The following is a 16,631-nucleotide window of genomic DNA, read 5'->3' on the forward strand; positions in this document are numbered from 1 at the left end:
CTTACTAATGTAGACTGCAGTACACTTGTTCAGTATTCCCTTGTGAAGTGCTCCTGACTATTGAAGGGTAACACCGCATACAATGGTATGGATGTGGCTTTTGTTGACAACGTGCGCAATAGCGAGAAATCGGATAAAGAATAGACATTTTCTAGGCGTCCTAGAATGGACGGCACACCAGAACAGATCTGAAACACGCCGGTAATTGCGGTACGAATAAGCAAACAAGGGCCAACTTCCGCTGCTCAATCTATATGATTCAATGGCTGCGAATGTAGGAAAATCGAAAAAGATGGTGTGCGACAACAAACGAGATCCCCACCGCGAAGCCGTTAGCTGCAGGCTGCATGACATTGTTCTCCGCGTTGATCTCCGCAGTCCGGCTATCCCTTCTGGTGGCTGATCGAGGTGGGGCGTCGCGGGACCCCTGCATAAACAACACCTTGCGATGGAGAGACCGGGGGCTCTTGCGGTCCATATGGGAGCCTGCTGCCCTCAATGTTGTGGTTCCCCTTTCACCTTCCCCACCGCTTTTGGGTACATAATCTTACGCGCGTCCGGCCGCGATTGTTTACTCACAACATTTGTATCACCACAGCCATCACACCCCACTTGACCCGCCACCACACTCGCCCCGGTATACATACGCACAACAGCAATTAGCTAAACAGCTACTACTATACAAGGCGTCATGACGCTCCGCGACACATACACCAGGTTCCTGGCGACGCCCTCTTCGGGCGCGCTGGCGGACAATGCCTCGCTCCACTATGTCACCACCACGACCAGCATCAACGACGCGACCGCCATCATCAAGCACCTGTCTGTTCAGGAGAAGCTCCTGAAGAAGACCAAGGAGAAAGTGCTCAACGCGATTGAGGGCGGCAATGGCCTGAGTATCGACGTTGAAACGACTATCGAGTTCGTCAACGGTGGCGGCGCATACCTGCCAGGCCTGGATGACAATTTCGTCACCGACCGAACTGTGACGTTCCCTATGGTATGTGCCTGACTCAATCCACGTCCTCCCACCTCACTCAAAGAGGAAACCGAACATCTGAAGCCTACATTGACGCTCAGGTTTCTACTTTGCGTATTCTACCACTATGTAGTCTGCAGACCTGTTCGGTTTCGTCTTGGATGGGGTGCACGCCTTCTCCACGCGTTTACTGACACTGACAGGTGCACATGGTCCACTTTGACAAGTCGGGCAAGATTACACAGATCCGCCAGTACTGGGACCAGGGCTCTCTGCTCAAGCAGATCGACGTCATTGGTGCGCGCTCTCGCAACTGGCCCATCCGCGACAGCAGCGAACAGATCCGCCTCATCACATCCAACGCGGCAGCTGCACAGACCGAATCGAGCGCGTCGTCGCGGCCCTCAACCTCAGCTTCACGAGGCGCAGATGAAGTCTCCATCAGCTCCCGTTCGAGGGGATCAACGAACAATGCCATGAACGACCCGCACGCATCGCTCGCCCTGTTTGCGCCTCGCGAGGTTGACGCTGAGGAGCGGGAGTCGCGCAGCTCTGGGCCGGCAGCGCCCCGGGCTCAGTCTGCGAAGCCGCCTCCACGCGAGTACTCTGAGCTGTTCGCTGGCGCAGGGGGCGACTCACCGTCTCCTTCGCCCCAGCGCATCCCAGCCAAAGCAGGTAGCGGAAAGAACTTCAAGGCCAACCGATTGTTTGAAGAGGAAGAAGACGAGCACCCAGTCGCCCCGATGAGCATCAAGACGAGCTCCAAGAAGTACGACCACTTCACGTTTGGCGAAGGCGAGGAGACACCCAAGGTACGAGACACTGCGCGACCATCCAAGCACGACCAGAACCGCAACAGGAACGACGCCCACTGGGACTTTGACGACTTCGCCACCCCGAACAAGTCAAAGCCCAAGACGCTTCCTAATGCCGTTCGTCACTTTGGCTGGAGCGACGATGAGGTTGGTGAACACTATCAGCCAGAGGCGGAGGTTGCTACATCTCTGTCTCTTGCTACCCAGCTGAACCCCTGCTAACATATACCCACCACAGGACACCTCCCCCGTCCGCCGCCCCATCGTGCACAAGGCGCGCCCCGACCAAGACGCCCACTTCGACTTCGTCGACGAAGGCACACCCGAGGGCCAGCGCAAAGCCGCACCCACTAAGGGCGGACGCAGCAACAAAGGCCAAGGCCTCTACGAAGACCACGTCACGGACAAGACGGACGAAACCAGCGGCGACAACAGCGATGCAAGGCGCGCCCTGAACGATGTAACGCAGTCCAAGACGCAGACGCGCAACTCCATGAAGACACACTGGGGCACGCACGCTGACTCACCAGAGAACCGCGGCATAAACATCGCGGGTAATGGTATGGGTGGGCGCAAGGGCACAGAAGCTGCGTGGTCGCTCTTCGAGGAGAGCCCTGTTAAGAAGGAGAACAACAATGGTGCTGGTATTAAGACGGAGGGCGATGGCATGGGTGGTAGGAAGGGTGCGGACAAGTCATTCTGGGACTTTTAGGCGGCGTCCCAACCGCACAACCCACGGCTGTCGTTTACAGTACCTGCTGACGAGCGGCTGTTGAGGTTTTGAGGAGTGCACATACTGGAGCGGTGTTCCAGCACTGCGTTTGTGTATCAGGTTGTTGTTGGCTTGTGTATTCTTGTCATCTTCTCATACCGCCGCTTCTATCTGCCTTTCCATTTGTCAATCTGCTTGTAAAGGGCATTCAGCATGGCAGTAGGTTGGATGGACATTGGCGTGGACGACTGGCCATGAGGGCTCATGCTGTAGCATAGTGACCACACCTTTGATATCAGACAAGGCATGTAAGAATAAAGAGATTTTTCACTGAATTGTCGTCGTCAAACTTTGATCTTATCAAGTGACCGTTATGAGCCAAGTGTATGTAACTGTCTCGACAACTCGAATGTTCTGACTATCGTACATTCCACCGTTGAGTAGCGGACTCGTCTGGTCTTCATCCAACCGTCCAGACCGAGAGAGCTGATCGTACTCATTTCGATTTCGCTACCCTCAAGACACAGAACCCGTATCCTCATTCCTCGTAAAAACAATCTCAACTTCATCCCCCACCCTCCCTTTATCCATATCCCCATCCCAAGGATCAAACGTGATATCGGCCTTCAACCCCCATCTCCTCCCCAACCTCTTCCGCTCTTCATACGAAGTCCTCGCTCGCATGCCCTCCCACACAGCACGGAACGCTTCGCCCTCTCCTTCCCTCTCTATTTCTTGCCCCTCCTCTGGGTTATCGAACCAGACTCCCAGGTCGACAATACGGCGCAAGTCGTCCGTCGGTTCCATAGACGCCCAGATATCGACCGGCGCGTACTTGACGCGCACCTCTTGTAATGGCGTCGAAGACGACGTACCGCTTTCATGCGCAGAAGTGAGCATGAGGAGGGCGTGAACGCAGACTTGAACCCAGTACCGTATCTTGAGCGGTAAAGCGAAGCCTGGGCGCGAGACGCTACGACTCTGGTGTGAGCCGCGGGATATGAATCGTAGAGGGAGTGTTATGCTGCTTAGATTAAACGTGGGCGAGGCGAGGTATGTGAAGAGGGGTGTGACTTCCATGGAGACGAGGAGGTCGAGTTTCGTGGCTATGTCTGCGGCGGAGGCTTCGCGGACGGGATCGAGCGTTGGGTCCGCGAAGGGGTAGTGGTTTGAGAAGCCGAAGGGGTCGTTTGCGTTGGGGGCTTGCGTGGTGGCTGGCTGGCGGAAGGATGGGTATAGTGATGCGTTGGAGGCGTCGTATATGTTGTCGTCGTAGGATTCGCCTTCGTGGTCGTATTCGTCGTAGTGGCCGCTGTAGTAGGCGCCTCTTATGTAGTCGACGTCAACTTCTTCTTGGTCATGCTCCCAGTACCACACGTCCCTTCCTTCTTCTCGGTCAGGTGGGTAGTGTTGTAGGTTGGGCAAGTTTTCCCAGTCCAACTCTATCTTCTTCAGCCATTTCAGCCATTGTCTGCCGGGACCATTGGGTTCTTCGATCTTCTCTAGCAGTGCTTTCAGAACAAATGGTCCGCAGCTGAGGTAGACGGTGTGGTTTTTGAACAGGATCTCGAGGGCTTCACGGGCGACTTGACGGTTGAGGAGGAAGTATTGGTGGCGGGTTATGAGGAGGATGGCAGCAGCGCTGGGTTTGAAATATTTCAGGTGACGTCGCTCTATGGCCCGGTCAACGCTGAATTCTTGCGCAGCGAAAGTGTAGTCATATATCTATATTGCCGTCAGTCTAAGATCCAGCGGAGTGGCGGCAGAGATGCATACTTGATCCCGCAGCTCCCGTGGAAGCCTAAGGAAAGGGAAAACATGCGATGGCACGGCGTCCTCCCGTTCAACATGCTCGGTATCAACAGACACGGCGCATGCGGTGGTGGCGTCCATGGTGCCTGCTCACAATTCACGCGTGATTTTCGTGTTGCGAACCAAGCTTTGCCCCGCAGCGCTATCTGCATCGTGACGATCTTCACGTGATTGTGGTGGTCGCTTCGCATCCCCGCCCGCATTTGCCCATCCCTGTCGTGTGGCGAGGCCGCGGCGCAGCTAGCACCTGGATCAGGCAGGCGCTTGACATGTCCCATGGATGAACGGGCCGATTCCTGTCTGTAATGACCGTCATCTTCGTAGCGTATCCGTACTGTCGGGTTGGCAGCAAATCGCGAGGCCAGGCACATAGAAATACCTTGGGTACTGTGTAGAGTCTTCGAGGTTTACTCATCTCGTGCCAACATCGTACGGTAATCGTGCCTGAGGCATTTTTGCTACCCAATGCCACCCAAATCGATCGAGGTACAGTCATCTTAGGCTTCGGTTGGTACCGAGGCGAAATGCTTGCGCTGGTAGTTGCACCACTTCGAGGTAAACCTCCGTTCAACAACCATACTGCTCCGGTAGTCATGACCGAGATGAGCTTTCAGTGTAACTGCAATCTACGAGTAACCGTTGCAGCGCCGTTCGGATCCGGCAATTACAACTATATTGCCTTCAGGTACGCGACCGCTGCTGTGCTGCCGAGCTTCAGGGGCCTTGCAGCCGGAATGTCACCAAGCCTCAGATCATCGGAGCATGTCACTGCAATGTCCGTCTAATGATGTACTGCAAGGGAGGCACGGGAGCCTTACCGACTGGTCTTGTCTGCCGATAGACTTTGAGCGCGTAACGACCCACCTGGGGTAGTCCTGCATTGTGTTACGGTCCGCGCCCCAACAGTTCCACTTACCAACGGATACCAACTGCTGGCAGGTTGACGCGTCCGAGTACAACATCTGTCCTTCAAGCCTGCTTTTGGAGGTAGCTGGCGTGCTGATAACGTGTCGCGCCTGTGCAACGTGGAGGCACGCGCGTTCGATGATGCATGTCCATCGGTGGCTTGGATCGAACAACGACATTGACAGACACAAAACCTGAATCATGTATGTTGTTTGAGAGCACAAGAAACCGTTCGTTCCTGGTGTGGTCCACGTTCACAGCAACATGGAAACCATCGCCCGGGCACTGCCCCAAAAGCGTGCCATACAAGCTGCAGACACAACAGCATGTAAGCCTTATATCTCTTACAGCCTAACAATGCTGTGACCATAACTAAGCCTTCCAGATCTTTCGATGCGGAGTTGAACCATGGAAGCAGACGAACACCCATGTTGTTGAGCTCACAAGCCGACGGCCCTGAACGTGGTGAATGGTAAGTTCTGCAAACTTGAATTACGGTTGGCTTGACGGTGGATTCATGTGGGATCCGGAGTTGGCTCCTCAGCCACCGTTGCTCGATCAGAGCACTGGAGGACCAAACATGCACTGGCACCTGACACAAGACCGTTACGTTGTAAACCTGGTCGTCGGGTCTGCGTGTGGTAGCACCGCCAGACCGAGTACAGTGCGAGGAGGCGGCGATACCGCCATGTGGTGTAGAGTAGCTTGACCGGCTTGGACCGACTACGTGATACTGATTCAAAGGATGCGTAAAGATGGACATGTTTCGGCCGCAGTTGCCGTCTGCAGTCCAGTTTCAATGGTCCTAGTCGTTCTAGGCAGACACACTCCAAGTAGGTTAGCCGATCGTGTGCCCCGATGAATACGCTGATGTGATCCTTTGTCTGAGACAACACCGCGGTCGTGGTGGGTGATCGTAGAGCCATGAATGATGTTGGTCATTACTGTGACGAGTTGAGTCGCTGATATGGTTCAGGGCTTCCAATGGCGGCTACAAAGAACATGGAACTCACAGTTCAACAATAATCGATGGAAGATTGCTGTACAGAGGCTGGTCGTCCGAGATAGCAGCGACGTCGATGCTCACATGGTGTCCCGTGTAACCTGGTCGATGGATGCGGGTTCCAAGGGTTCAGCATCATGTGCATTGCAGGTTCCAAGAAGCAGAAGTAGGGATAAACGTAACGGTCACAGACGATCTGCCATTTCGACCAAAGAGCGATGGAGTAAAAGTGGACAGGAGCAAGGGGTGGGTTTATTACCAAGGGTACAGAGGAGGCACAGCGCCTGTGTGACCGCGGAGTATAATTGGCAGGGCAAAAGAGGCTGTGGGCGGCGGGAGTTCTGGCAGAAGTCGGGCCAGGAGGACTGGTTAATGGAGCGGGATGATTGCCATGCGGGAAGCAGGGTTCGGGAGCGCCGTGCCCTGCAGACTTGTGAAGCTCAGTGCATCCATCGGAACAAAGCGACAATGGGGGCAGTGTCGGTGGCCCCGGAGACGCGAAGTGTGGATATGTTCAGCAGTCGTTCTGTACCGTGGTCTCGCACAGCGCTAGCCGGCCAAGTATGGCCATGTTGTTTGGCATGGGCACGGGCTAAGGCGACTACTGCATGCCGGCAGCGAATGCAGGCTACAGAAGGATGCGCGCGCTGCAGGCGGCCATGAGGGATCGGCGCAGGAGGACAGCGTCGCAGAATTTGCTTTTGCTCGGCGCTTTGGCCGGTTGGGTAGCAGGCGTGGAGGGCTAGTGACCTCGTGGCGGTACAGCGGGCGGCGGGATAGCAACACGGGTTTGGCTAAAGTGACGACAAACTACAAGGCCCTGCCATGCTCGCCGCCCGTGTCTGCTGCTCGCGGGGCTCAGGATGCCGTGCCTGCGCATGCGTCTGCTCTGCACGCTGGAGCGGAACGAACCTCTGGCTGCCACAGCCGGGCGGAGTGGCCCCTCGCGGGTCGGTGGTGGCAGAGGGAATTGCTGTCATGGGCACCGCCATATGACAAGTGCACCAGTTCGCGCGCGGAGGCAGGGAGCCCATATTAAGTGCAGCTAGCCGCCGCTAGACGGGCAGCTTAAGATACACGAGGCCTCGATTGAACGATTTCCCACGTGCGGCCGGCTCACCTCTGGGCACCACCATATCCATTAATTGGCTGGCTCCCTGGCTGCCCTTGCGACTCGTCAAGACTCAACCGTCGCCTCTAGCTTTCTGTTGCGCCGCACCTCCTCCACTTTCCAGAGGTCCCTTCCCAACGTCGTACGACGTCCCTACGGCTAGACCGCCGGCTGCCCGCTGCTTTGTTGTGCTCCTTGCTGCCCTCCGCCCCAGGACATGTACTCGACCCGGTAGTCTGCTGACTGCTGCTCTCCTTCCCCACGCGCGCGAATCCAGAGTCTCGACACTTTGTCCTCGTCGCCGTGTCAACTGGTACCATCTCGACCCACCGCGCCCCAGAGCCGCCCCAGCTGGCCAATTCTCACCACGACGCCTCGCTCGACGCCCACGTCGTGCACTCGTCTTTTAGGGCGCCTCCATCGTGTCAATTCCAGATCCCGCCCTCTGGACGCCGTGTCCCATCTGGCCTGGGCAAAGGCACCTTTGTATTGTCCCTGCTGCAGCGTCCGCCGACTAGGGAGAGCACGGCAGCCGCATTCCCAGCTCTCGTGGAGTTTTTGCCAGGAACCGTGTTTGCTTTTGTCCCGACTCGTACCGCCAAAAGAAGTCATTGACGCCGGGCACCCTCGCAGCTGCCACTCCTGCAAGACACGGCCATCGCTCCTGCCCTTCTCGCGGTAATCGGCGTGGATCGTTACCTTGCGCTTGCCATTAGAGTTGGGACGGTCTTGGCGCTCCATTCGTCGTGCCCCACTTCAACCCAACTGCCATCTTTACTTTCAGGGAGGAACGAACCATATCCCGTGCGGCCTCGCTGCCCGTTACCCTTACCACGCCCTGCATCCCTCTTCCACTCCACGCCCCGGCCACTACCCTTACCCAAGCTTTCCTTCCCGGGACTCGGCCCTCTTTTACTCTTACTTCTCCATCTTTCCCACCTGGCCCATCTACGATTGCCGAAAGTGACCAAAACCACTTGCTCTGGCAAACGTCATTATTCCGCGCCTCACTGGCTCCACTATCTCACCCGTTCGAGTGTGGACATCATCACGAGCCCAAAGCCCTCTCGCTACCACTAACGGCGGGCACGCACGACTATTTTATAAGGTACCTCGTGCGCCGCCTCCATATCCATGAACTCTGTTTCTCAGCGTACCACGCCGCACGGAAACATGTCGCAGAACAACATGCAAAACAACATCACTCAGGGCCAGCAATCTCTGCCGCCACTGTCCTCACTCACCAACCGTCTACCTACGGCTGAGCCGACCCCGGCACAGCCCAGGCAGCACTCAGAAGCACGCGAGGTTCGCGACTCAGGCAATTGGTCTCTTGCCCAAAGCAAACGTGAGTTCTCACGATACCTATCATCTGCACGTTATTGACACGCTTTGTAGACTCATCAACTATGTCCCAGTCCTTGGGACTACACGTGCAAACACTACTCAACCCTTCCGATGATTCCCCATCAAGAAGTTCGATACCTGAGACGCCATCATCGGCTAGGTATCCGTCTGGCCTCTCCCAGACGTCTCAGGTACGCATTTTATGATCACCTATAAACTCGTCTAACATAGCAGTAGCATGGTGTTCTACCTCCGCTCAATCAAGGGTTCGACAGCCGGCTCAGTATCGATGCCGGCTCTCATTTCGACTCTCGACGCAGCAGCGTAGACAGTCGGATGAACGCTACCATGGGTCATCTATCCATTCACCCGCAGTCACCATACGAGAGCCAAAATGCGTCCCGAGTCTCGCTTGTCTCGAACCTCCAGCAGCAACGCGGCATCACAAATCCTGATTCGCGCCCTAACGGCACTTCTCCTCTGTCCCCTAATCGTGCTGCTCCGCGTGCCAACCATCCCCCTCGACGCGCTCCGGTCATTAATCCCAACCCAAGGAGCGTGTCTGGCATGCCGGACCCCATGGCGGCGGCTCCAACTAAGGGTTTTGCTTGGGCGTTTCCCGCAGATGATTACGACCACGAAGAGAAGAGGACGTCTAGCAGCGGCGAGTCTAGCGCAGACCGATCCAACGCCCCTTCGCGTCAAGGCAGCTTCGCGACGTCGGTCAACAGCAGCATCTTCACCACAGACTCCAAGCTACCACCCGGTCAACAACGACTGAATGATGGCACGCCTCCCTACTCTCATCCTTCATCAGACGTACTGACTAGTTCAGACATCCCTAGCACTCATCATCACTCCATGCAACATCGCAGCGTGACTAGCCTGCAGAATGTTGATCCCACCAACCCGCTTGCGCCTGGGAGTGGAAGTTATAGCAGGACCCCTGAGCTTCGCGTCAGCCACAAGATGGCAGAGAGAAAGCGTCGTAGTGAGATGAAGAACCTGTTCGACGATCTCAATGGCATCCTTCCCAACAGCCCAGGCAGCAAGTCATCCAAGTGGGAGATTCTCACCAAGGGTAAGTTCACTCATGAATCGCTATATACGTTTGACTGACGTGTCTTTAGCTATTGAATACGTCACCAGCCTGACCCGCGCACATCAAAGCGCTCGCGAAGAGATCAGCCGCTTGCGACCTGATGCAGAATACTGTCGTCGGGCCCAGGAGGAGAACGAGCTCCTCCGAGCAGAATTGAACGCCGTGTGGAACGCTCTCCGTCGCGTCGATCCATCCAACTCTCATGTCTACGGAAGTATGACAGGCCAGTTCGCACAAGGACAACCCGCAACTCCTGCGTCCGGAACCAACGTCCTTCCACCGTTACAGCAGCAGCAACAGCAGCAGCAGCAACAGCAACAGCAAGGGCTCTCGCAACAGCCACCACCATCGCAGGCTCAGTGGGGACCACCGCCGCATGGAGGCTCTATGCAGGGACCGATGCAAGGCGTCGAGTTTGGCGGTATGCGGCCCTACGAGCACCCTCACCGTTGAAGCAACCCTTCTTCACATCACTGTCGTCTTGCATGAGCAACGCGGCTGCTCAAGCCACTCGAGTCTTGACCTTCACTGGACTGTATTTCTGGGTCTGTTTTCCGCCTTACATCGTGAGGCTTCACTTCAGCGTTTTCTGTTTATTACTTCTACACCAACGGACGGGTACACGGTTTAGCCGACTCTGTTCGGACCTAGGACTAGCTGTCCCACCAACAACGGTTTCAATTATCTACCGGCTTTGTTTCACGACCTTTCAGCATCGAATGTATTATGACACGATCCTATGCGACATCATCGGCATACTCGACACCCCTAGAGGGTCTTTCCTTTGTTCACCTACCGGATCGTAGGACGGCGTTATATGGAGCGGCTTACACCTTTGGAGTGAGAGGGCAAGGAAAGCTTCTCGGAGAAAGGTCGGGAAAAAAAGTATATGTCATGAATCACTAAATCGGTGAATCGGGTTCCTCATGTCGGCTCCAAGAGTGGGATCTTCGGCCATAGCAGGCGTACGGTTGGGCTTTGGGTCATTCTCCAGCGATTAATCAGTCTTTCAGTCGGATTTGGCTTCATCACTGCATGTAACCCGGGACTTTGGTCCCCGTCCCCGCCATCGTTCTACACGTGGACATGTATCTGCAACCAAGGAGGACCATGTTTCTCAAACATGCATTAACAGCTATTAGCGGGGGACCTACCACAAATTCTTAAACATGGATCGTCGCTGCAGGTTTGCGCGACCGAACTATACCCACACACCCTCTCTCGCTATCGCTCACTGCACTTGTACTGTTGTTGATGGAGTGTATTGGAGATTCCAAATCCCCGGGTCGTCACGCACGCCTCTTGCCGGATCTTGCCGACACGTGTAAGCATGGCTGCCTGACGTATTGCAGTTAAGTTTCACTGATGGTGCTGTCGTTGTTTCGATGATCTGTTGTTCTGACTGACAGGCGACGGAAGGCTGTTTGCCGCTGTACTAATGACTCGTGTCTCGTCAATATTCCCCGATCCCCATCATCCCCTTTATCTTTGCGCGCCATGCTGTTCTTCAACATACGCTTGACTAACTTCACTTTCGCTTGTTTGTTAACTACCACAAAGTTTAGGTCTGCATCAACACAGCCACGTTCATACACTAGATATTCCGCAACTTGCAATGTTTGCGCGTGGTGGCGTGGCGCGGCGTGGTAGTTCTCTTGGTTGCTTGGTTTCTCGGTGAGTTTGACATTGGCGGGGGGTTGGCATTCGATGAAAGGAGCAGGTGGAGTGCACTTCATTCGACACGAGGTTCATAACTGCGCCGCAGCACGTGGGTTTCGGGATGTGGAGTGCAGTTCTGCCATGTGGAGTACCTCTTTGGACATGACTTGACACACTTGACATGACTTGTAGCTACAGGATAGGCAAAAGGGTGTTGGAGTGCATATGTGTCAGGTAGCCGCGAGGTAAATTACAGTTTGCAACTAGACTGAATCATGTTAGTGCGCGGTCGGTAGGGAATGCCGAAGCCCTGAAGTGGCAGTGGGCGCGACGGCTAGAGCAAAAGGCAAAGTGAGTTTTCCGTAGACCTGGTGTGGCTGGTGACGGTGGGGTGGTAAGTTTGGAGTCGGGAGGTAGGGACTTGGTGTGTATATCTGTCTGCTTATGGTGATCGGTGGTGATCTACAGGCTGCGGTGTTTTCTAGGAGAATTATCTAGGTCCGAGATAGAGTCATGTTGGCTTGACTTGGGATGGTGATGTGATCCATATACATAGTTTGTCTGAGGCGCATGCTGTAGTCACTAGACTGATTGGAGTAGTATAAAGGCGAGGATCACAGCACGGAAAGCTCGATGGGACAGTTCACATCATGACATTAACTGGTAAATGCCGAATTAAATGCGAAGAAAAAGGCGATCGCAAGACGCCGGAAGGGTATAATTAAAACATAAAATCTAACCATCATCATAGAAGGAACCTCTTCAAAGGAGTTCGAGATAAAAACATTACACTACCCACGATGCAAGATAGTATCCAACGGGTTCTTGGGTTCACCAATCGTTTCCTTTTGCACCTGTTTCTTCTGCTTCTTCGTCATGAGGCCCTTGGCCTTGATACCGCGTTCTTTTCGTAGTTTCTTGAGCGCTTCTTCGGTCATTTCTTGACGGAGGATTTGTTCAACGACGAGCTTCTTGCGACTGCGCTTGTCGCCACGACCGATAATGATGCCCGCGGTGATGTTGCATGTAAGACTACAACTCAGGATGATGGCGGTGACTTCCTTGGGGCGGTCTTTGTAGTAGATACCCCATGTGGTACCTCCCAGTGCGCATTGGAACATGGAGTGGAAGTCAAGAAGGACAATGATGGTGATGAGGAGGCGGATGGAAAAGGCATGGTGGGTGTATGTCTCGTGGGGCCGGTAGAAGGTATGTGACTTCTCCAGTTTGCTTTGGTGGTGCTCGAGTTTCTTCTGCTCTTCGGCGGTGAGAACGGGGGCCTCGACGCCTTCTTGTTCTGCTTCGCCTGTTTCCCAAGCGTTAGATCGCGGCATGGTCGGTAGTTCGTTGTGGTCTTTCAACTCTTGTAGTCCTCGTTCTTTACGTAGCCGCCAGGTCTTGTGCGCGTAGTAAGCGACAAAAGCCATGTGGTATGTGTCGACGATGCGGAAGGGGAACATGGTGATTCCAACAACACAGAACAAGGCAGTAAGGACCTGGTCAGCAATCTCGACGAAGTATGCCTGGCGATCACCAACGTAAATCCAGCCAATGAGGAAGAGTACCCATGCTGCTCCCCAGAAGGTAATGAGGAAGAAGTACAACGTGACGAGGAAGCCGAGTGGGTTGCGAACGTAACGTCCGAAGCCCTTCATACTCCGCTTGAATCTTGCGCGTCGAGAGTGGAGAAGATGCCGTACGTGGTCGTCCAGAGCTTCCTTCTCCTCGTCGGTCCATCCTGTCAATGAGGCACCATGTGGCAGCACGGCGTAGTGATGGCCAGCACCTTCCTCGAGAGTCGAAAGATTGGAGTCGATAGTGTTGTTTCTTCGCAATTCTCCGCGCGCGGCTTGTTCTACTTCGCCTTGTTGTGTCATCTCAGGGAGTTGATCTTCCTCGCGTCTGGCCCCTCTAGCTGTGCCCATCTCTTCGTCCGAGGAGTCTGATGTCGTCTGCCCAAGATCGTATGTGGGCTGGCGGTTATAGAGCCAGGGTAGATTGGGCAAGAACAGCGAGTTCTGAACGTTATTCAGCGTAGTGAGGGCAGATATCTCGGGGTCTAGACTTTGTTAGCTGATACCCCAATGTAGCATACTCTGGGGTTACTGACCGATGACATCAAGCACATCGACAACATTGTTGCCCATCATGTTCTGGTTTGGGTCCTTCTGATGCCGCCGCATGTGGAAAGCGGAGGACTGACGAGTCATCCCTCTTCGTGCATTGCTGGCAGTCGGCGGACCATTGCCGATAGCAGGGTTTGCTGTCGCCGTGCCATCTTCATATAGAGGCTGTAGATGGGGGCCCGTTAACTGACGTCTTAGGCTATCGTCGGCGACCATGGCGGCTGGAGGTGGGCGTGGTTCAGAACTACTTCGTCTTCGGCCGGCTTGCCATGTGCTGTCGGATCCCGGTACTGGCGCTGGGTCAGGTGTGGGTTGGGGAGTATTTACGCTTGGTTGATGTGACGGTCTTCTTATGCGAATCGACGAACTGCGCAAGCGCTGGATAGGATTTGAGGTAGGCGCGTGTGGTTGGGAGGGTTGAGTGGAGGGCATGTGTGTCGTTGTGGTGACGGCAGGGTGTGTAATAGTGGTCGACTGGGGCCCGAAATGGTGCACGCTCGTTCCCTGTCCGGGTGCGGTGGATGTCGTGGTGGTGGTAGTGTAGGGGCCAGAGGTAGTGGTGGTGGAAGTTGACGACGACGCCAACGGTCGTCCCTGCTCGTGTGGGCCTTGATCCATAATTGCAGCGGTTGCGACGAGAGAGCCCCAGGAAAGGAAGCAGTTTGGGCGAGAGTGCGGCGTTGGGGTCAAGTAGTGTCTTGCTAAGCGTGCAGCGAGCGATCCGGCCGCGACCGACGCAATTAGTTCATTGTTCAGTCAGCAGCCTGTCTCCGCAATCCGTCGTGAGAACAGGGTTAGGAGCGCGCCGTGATAGGAAAGCGGCGCGTTGGCACGGCGATAAATAACGGGTTTGAGGAATAGGAGCGTGAGAGGGGTCTTGGAAAACACAGTCAAGCTTTCCTTGCACGCGCGGGTTGTCAACCAGCCGCGTGGTAGTGCTTCGGCTAGGGCGGCTTCGTTGAGGATCCGAGTGGCTGCATGCCATCCCTCCAGCAATCAGCTCTGACGTCATACCTCATGTCTCTTCAACTGCAGAGATATCTGGGGTTACTGACGCCTGCATGAGAAGGATTGACTAAGCATGGCTGACGCCCAATGCTTGATCATACGAGCCCTGCACGTCGCTGTCGCTGCAGCCACAGTCTCTGCATGGGAGCCACCAAGAAGCAATTAGTCGCATTGCGCAGACTCTGCCAGTTGTGCGCAGAAACAGTGGGCTTTGGAGACATGCATTATTGTTATGCCACCCTGGTCGAACTCAACAAATGTCAAATGTCGCTTGCAGGCCGGTTTGGGGGAGCAGCGTCTGGACTCACAGCCACAGGGCTGAAACACGGCCCAGCTGGTCGCGCCTAGGCCAGCGTTGACGTAGCTGTGGATCCCAGCTGCGCATCCGTACCTGAGCCATGCTGCCTTCCGACATCCACAATAATCTATACCTGTAGCATCCTTATCGCATTCATCTCTCCAAAATGAAAGCGGCACGCGCCCTTGTTCCAGCCTTTCTGGCAGCCAGCCGCGTCGCTGCCATGCCGCAGCGCAGCGCGCCGCAACAAGCTATACTCGACGCGTCGACGAAGCAGCTCGCCAAACCACTTGGTGTAGGCCACTTCAGCGAATGGAGCCGTGCCACAAAGAAGGAGTTCTTGGTAGACTGGCAGGCCGGCAAGGAGGATGAGTGGACGATGGTAATGGGCAATGAGGGCGGTGATATGGACTCCATGACCGCGGCGCTCACTTGGGCCTACCATCTTGAACACTCCACCGAACACACCGACAAGCCCATGAAGGCCATTGCACTTCTTCAGACACCGTCGCATGCGCTTGATCTGCGACCAGAGAACAGGCTGGCCCTCGACAATTCGCAGATGACGCCTGGCCATGAGGACTTGTTGACGCTGGATGAGCTACCTGAGGACCCCGAGACTCTGGGCAAGAAGCTTAAGGGCATCGTCCTGGTCGACCATGGCAGCCCTCTACGAAAGTGGAACGAGGCAAAGATCCTCAGCATCTTCGATCACCACAAAGACCGCGGCACTGCTCCTGACGCCGAACCCCGTGTCTTCGAAGTAGCAGCAAGCTGTACCACGCTCGTCGCTCGCCAGATGCTCGATGAACTCGAGAAACTGGACGAAGAATACCACATGCCGCATGAATTGCTCGAGCTGGTCCTCAGCGCCATTGCCATCGACTCTGGCGGCTTGTCAGGCAAGAAGACGACCAAGACCGACATCGAAGTCTCCAAGCGCGTCCTCGCACGCAGCAACTGGAAAAAGGACAGCCTCGAAGACGTAATGGAAGATCTCGACGACGAGCTCAGCAAGGCACAAAAGGACATTGACAACCTTGGTCTGCGCGACTTGTTGCGCCGAGACTGGAAGGGCGATATCATTGATACCCCCTCCCCGCGCACTCCTACCGTGAGCATTGGCTTCGCCTCGATTCCATACTCCATGGATGAGCAGATCCTAAAGACGGACTTTGCGGAACTCTTTGGTAAGTCTTGACTCCATTCCCAATCTACTCTTTGAGTCCATCTCAACTAACACACCCCAGACTGGTTCGCCGTGCATGCCGCCTGGACCGCCGAAGCCGGCGTCGACATCTCCATCACGCTCAACAAGTACAAGAAGCACTACAAAGACGGCGAGAAGGAGAAGATCCGCGAAGTCGTCCTCACCGTCCGCGACGACGTCCGTATCGACCAGGACCAAGCCGACTCGCTCTTCAAGACCGTCAAGGAGGCGTTGGAGAACAACGAGGAGGGTATTGATTTCCAGCCGTGGCACCGTGCGGATCAGTTGGCGCCTAGGCAGATGGTGTGGACGCACAAGAGTAGCGCGGGTAGGAAGGTTATCAGGCCGATTGTTGAGGAGGCGGTTATGAAGTGGGATTAAGGGTGGACCTGGACGGGGCTTTGGTACCTATATGAAGACGAGTCTTTATGAAATGTACCTGTCAATCCACATGTATTCCAGATGTATACATAATGATCTGTGATGTAAGTTGGATAAGATGCTCAACGTCTATCCTTCACGGTAGGTTCTGGTCCATGGGGT

General features: G+C 55.1%; 5 protein-coding genes across 5 annotated transcripts; 3 read left to right on the forward strand and 2 right to left on the reverse strand.

Annotated features, from left to right (window-relative positions):
- Positions 1–691: 691 nt before the first annotated feature.
- On the forward strand, positions 692–2,506 carry J4E87_002637 (uncharacterized protein; the record flags this gene model as incomplete). Its single annotated transcript, XM_049374273.1, has 3 exons — positions 692–1,000; positions 1,183–1,941; positions 2,033–2,506. The coding sequence occupies 3 exons, from the start codon at positions 692–694 to the stop codon at positions 2,504–2,506; spliced, it is 1,542 nt and encodes a 513-aa protein (XP_049236413.1).
- Positions 2,507–3,022: 516 nt separating this feature from the next.
- On the reverse strand, positions 3,023–4,399 carry J4E87_002638 (uncharacterized protein; the record flags this gene model as incomplete). Its single annotated transcript, XM_049374274.1, has 2 exons — positions 3,023–4,231; positions 4,283–4,399. 2 exons carry the CDS (start codon positions 4,397–4,399, stop codon positions 3,023–3,025), a joined length of 1,326 nt encoding a protein of 441 aa, XP_049236414.1.
- Positions 4,400–9,033: 4,634 nt separating this feature from the next.
- On the forward strand, positions 9,034–10,240 carry J4E87_002639 (uncharacterized protein; the record flags this gene model as incomplete). Its single annotated transcript, XM_049374275.1, has 3 exons — positions 9,034–9,037; positions 9,092–9,766; positions 9,816–10,240. The coding sequence occupies 3 exons, from the start codon at positions 9,034–9,036 to the stop codon at positions 10,238–10,240; spliced, it is 1,104 nt and encodes a 367-aa protein (XP_049236415.1).
- A 1,997-nt stretch (positions 10,241–12,237) lies between these two features.
- On the reverse strand, positions 12,238–13,788 carry J4E87_002640 (uncharacterized protein; the record flags this gene model as incomplete). The annotated part of the gene is made up of 2 exons (XM_049374276.1): positions 12,238–13,505; positions 13,557–13,788. The coding sequence occupies 2 exons, from the start codon at positions 13,786–13,788 to the stop codon at positions 12,238–12,240; spliced, it is 1,500 nt and encodes a 499-aa protein (XP_049236416.1).
- A 1,256-nt stretch (positions 13,789–15,044) lies between these two features.
- Positions 15,045–16,469, forward strand: J4E87_002641 (uncharacterized protein; the record flags this gene model as incomplete). Its single annotated transcript, XM_049374277.1, has 2 exons — positions 15,045–16,068; positions 16,129–16,469. The coding sequence occupies 2 exons, from the start codon at positions 15,045–15,047 to the stop codon at positions 16,467–16,469; spliced, it is 1,365 nt and encodes a 454-aa protein (XP_049236417.1).
- Between the last annotated feature and the right edge of the window lie 162 nt (positions 16,470–16,631).

The sequence above is a fragment of the Alternaria ethzedia genome, assembly GCF_023757985.1.
Source record: "Alternaria ethzedia strain BMP 0044 chromosome Unknown scaffold_4, whole genome shotgun sequence".
NCBI classification, from domain to species: Eukaryota; Fungi; Ascomycota; class Dothideomycetes; order Pleosporales; family Pleosporaceae; genus Alternaria; species Alternaria ethzedia.